This window comes from Haliaeetus leucocephalus, unplaced genomic scaffold (assembly GCF_000737465.1).
Source record: "Haliaeetus leucocephalus isolate CR32 unplaced genomic scaffold, Haliaeetus_leucocephalus-4.0 Scaffold313, whole genome shotgun sequence".
Lineage (NCBI taxonomy): Eukaryota > Metazoa > Chordata > Aves > Accipitriformes > Accipitridae > Haliaeetus > Haliaeetus leucocephalus.
In genome coordinates this window covers 17,242-20,285 of record NW_010972749.1, presented here as the reverse complement: position 1 = coordinate 20,285, position 3,044 = coordinate 17,242, and the positions used below count along the sequence as shown (strand labels likewise).

Here is a 3,044-nt window from a genome sequence, read left to right as displayed (position 1 = left end):
ACACCTGGCTCCCCTGTCACACCCCGCCCTGGCCCCACCCAGATGTCTGGGTCCCCTGTGACACCCCACCCCAGCCCCACCCAGAGACCTGGTTCCCCCCCCAGACTCACCTTCATGGCTTCAGCCTCAGCCTCTGCCTGCATCATCATCTGCGACCTGTGGAGGGGTGGGGCTTGAAAAAAGGGGTGGAGCTTCGAGGTGGGAGGGGCAGGGGGTCTTCCCATAAGGTGGGGCTTAGAGGGGTGTGGCCTCCCATTGAGGGTGTGGCCCAGGTGATACCCCGGGGGTTTGGTCAGGGGGCTGTGGCCTGGTGGAAGGGGGCGTGGTTCTCCTAGAGGGGGCGTGGCCTCCCTTCAAAGATACATGGCTTCTCTTAAAAGGGGCATAGCCACCAGAGAAGCCTGCTTCATAGGGGTGTGGCCTACAAGGGGGCAGGGCTCTCTTTTAAAGGGGCAGTCTTCTCTTAAATCGGCCATGACTTCCATGGGGTAGGGCCCACCAAAATGGGGGTGTGGCTTACTGGAAGGGGGCGGGGCTCCCTTCAAAAGGGGCACCACCTCCCTTAAAAAAAAGCATGACTTCAGAGTGATGGGGCCCAGTGTCCCTTTAAAGGGGCATAGCTTCCCTTAAAGGGGAAATGGCTTCACCCACGGTGGGGGGACGCACCAAGATGAGGGTGTGGCTTGGAAGACTGGGGCGGGGCTCCTCTTTAAAGGGGCATGGCTTCACCCAAGGTAGTGGGACCCACCGGCTGGGGGCGGGGCTCACCGCTGGGCCTCGGCCAGGCGCTCGAGGCGGTAGCGCTCGGCCTCGGCGGGTTTGCGGACAGTGGCCTCCAGCTCGCGCTCACGGCGGCCGATCTCGTGCTCCTGCAGCTGCGCCTGCTGCGCCCGCTCCACCACCAGCACCTGCGCCCGCTGCTCCTCGATCTGCTGCTTCGTCCTCGCCACCTGCGCCCGCGGCACCCCTCAGCCCCGTGACGGCACCCAGGCAGGTGGAAAGAGTGCGGGGGGACCCAGGCAGTTGGGAGAATTCAAGCACCCCAAGGGACCCAGGTGTTAGGGGGACCCAGGTGTTTCGGGGTGGACACACCAAGGTGCTGCGGAGACCCAGGTGTCCAGGGGATCTGAGTGTCATGGGGGGGACCCAGGCCCCTGGGGCGGACACCTAAGCATCCCAGGAGACCTAGGTCTTAAGGGGGAACCCAAGTGTTTAGGGGGGGACCCCGGGATCTGTGGGATACAGGTGTTTAGGGAGGACCCAGGCATCCGGGGGAGGGACTCAGGCACTGTGGGGCTGCACAGGGGGGACCCAGGTATCCTGGAGAGGGGACTCAAGTGTCCAAGACCATGTCAAGGAGGGACCCAGGCGTGTGGGGGTCCCAAACATCCCACGGAGGAGACCCAGGCATGTCGGGACAGGGGACACCCAGGCACCTGGGGAGACACCCAGGTGTTCCGACGTACCTGCAACTGGTAGGCCAGGTCGGCCTGGGCCTTGCGGGCATTGACAGCGGCATCGCAGAGCGCCTGCTGCACCTGGAAGTCGCGCTGGGCCTGCGCCATCGCTGTCTCACTCAGCAGCTGCGCAGAGACCTGCTCCTGGCGTGCCCGCGCCTCCTGTGGGGACATGGGGACATGGGAGACGCTGGGGCACACAGGGACAAGGAGGAATACAGAAGGATGTGGGGACAGTAGGAGATTGGTGGGCATGGGGACACTGCAGGGACAGCAGGGGATGCTGGGGGCTGGGACATGGTCACACCATGGGACTAGAGAGGTGGGGGGACATTGGGGGACATGGGGACACCAGGGGACAGGGGAGATACTGGGAAACCATAGGCATGGGGACATTGAGAGGGGGCCCATTAGGACACAGGGCGTTGGGGGGGGGCCAGGAGGAGACCGGGGAGCCCAGGGACATTGAAGGGGGACATGGAGACATTTAGGAACAATCTGGTGACATCAGGGGTGCGGGGGGGGAGACGACACTGGCACATTGAGGGGGGATCTACAGACCTCAGTGAGGAAATGGGGGGGGACGTGGGCACATACAGGACACAGGGAGGGGGCCCAGGGGGACTTGAGGGTGATAGAGGTGACAGACTCACGCGGATGCCGGCGTCCCGCTTGGCCTCGGCCTCCCCCACACGGGCATCGCGCTGGACCTGTGCTGTGCGGCCCTTCCCCAGCGAGTGCAGGTAGTCCTGGGGACAAGGGGACATGAGGACACTGTCACAATCCTTGTCTGTCCCCAACCCTGGCCATCTATGCCCCAGCAAGCGCTGGTGGCCCTGCAGACACTGGAGACAGCCCCATTCCTGTATGGTGTCCCCATGTCTGTCTGGATGTCCCCAGTCCCTGCACCCACCCTGGTGACCCTATTCCTACCCAGGAACAGTGTCCCTGTCCCCATTCCAGTGTCCCCATCCTTCACCTGATGTCCCCACCCCCATATCCCTGTTCCCACAACACCATTTCTCTGTCCCTGTCCCACTGTTTCCATCTCTCTGTCCCCACGTCCCTTTTTCTGTGACCCCCATCCCTGGGTCACTGTCTCCATCTCTAGGTCACTGTCCCCATCCCCACAGCTCCCTGTACCTCCATGTCCCCAGCCCCACTGACCCCACCAATGCCTATGTTGTGCCCACCATGTCCCTGGTGCCACTTGACCATTGTAGACATCCTTCAGGATGTAGGTGACCACACTGATACCCACATCCCCACTGTGTCCTGCCTGGTGCCACCTGGTTGTCATGGATGTCATTTAGGGGATACCTAACCCTGTTGACACCCTTGATCCCACCATGTCCCCTTGTGTTCCCCCTTGTGTCGTCCCCCCGGTGCCACCTGGTCATCGTGGATGTCCTTCAGGGTGTAGCTGACCACGCTGATCCCCATGTTGACGAGGTCGGATGAGGCCACTTTGAAAACCTGTTCTGAGAACTTCTGCCGGTCCTTGTAGATCTCCTGGGGGTGGGACACCAAGGGGTGGGGCTTAGGGTGGGTGGGGGCATGGGGGCGTGGCCTCCCAAGGGGGTGACC

The 3,044-nt window shown here is 62.7% G+C and overlaps 1 protein-coding gene across 1 annotated transcript in view; it reads right to left on the bottom strand.

Moving 5' to 3' along the window:
* FLOT1 (flotillin 1) overlaps positions 1-3,044 on the bottom strand; it is a 7,222-nt gene that overhangs the window by 2,099 nt on the left and 2,079 nt on the right. Inside the window, exons 4-9 of the mRNA XM_010571244.1 lie at positions 3,023-3,027; positions 2,850-2,969; positions 2,111-2,206; positions 1,467-1,619; positions 769-950; positions 81-156 (exon numbers count right to left, since the gene is read on the bottom strand). Of these exons, the coding sequence (XP_010569546.1) occupies positions 81-156; positions 769-950; positions 1,467-1,619; positions 2,111-2,206; positions 2,850-2,969; positions 3,023-3,027 (632 nt within the window). The remainder of the gene's footprint in view (positions 1-80; positions 157-768; positions 951-1,466; positions 1,620-2,110; positions 2,207-2,849; positions 2,970-3,022; positions 3,028-3,044) is intronic.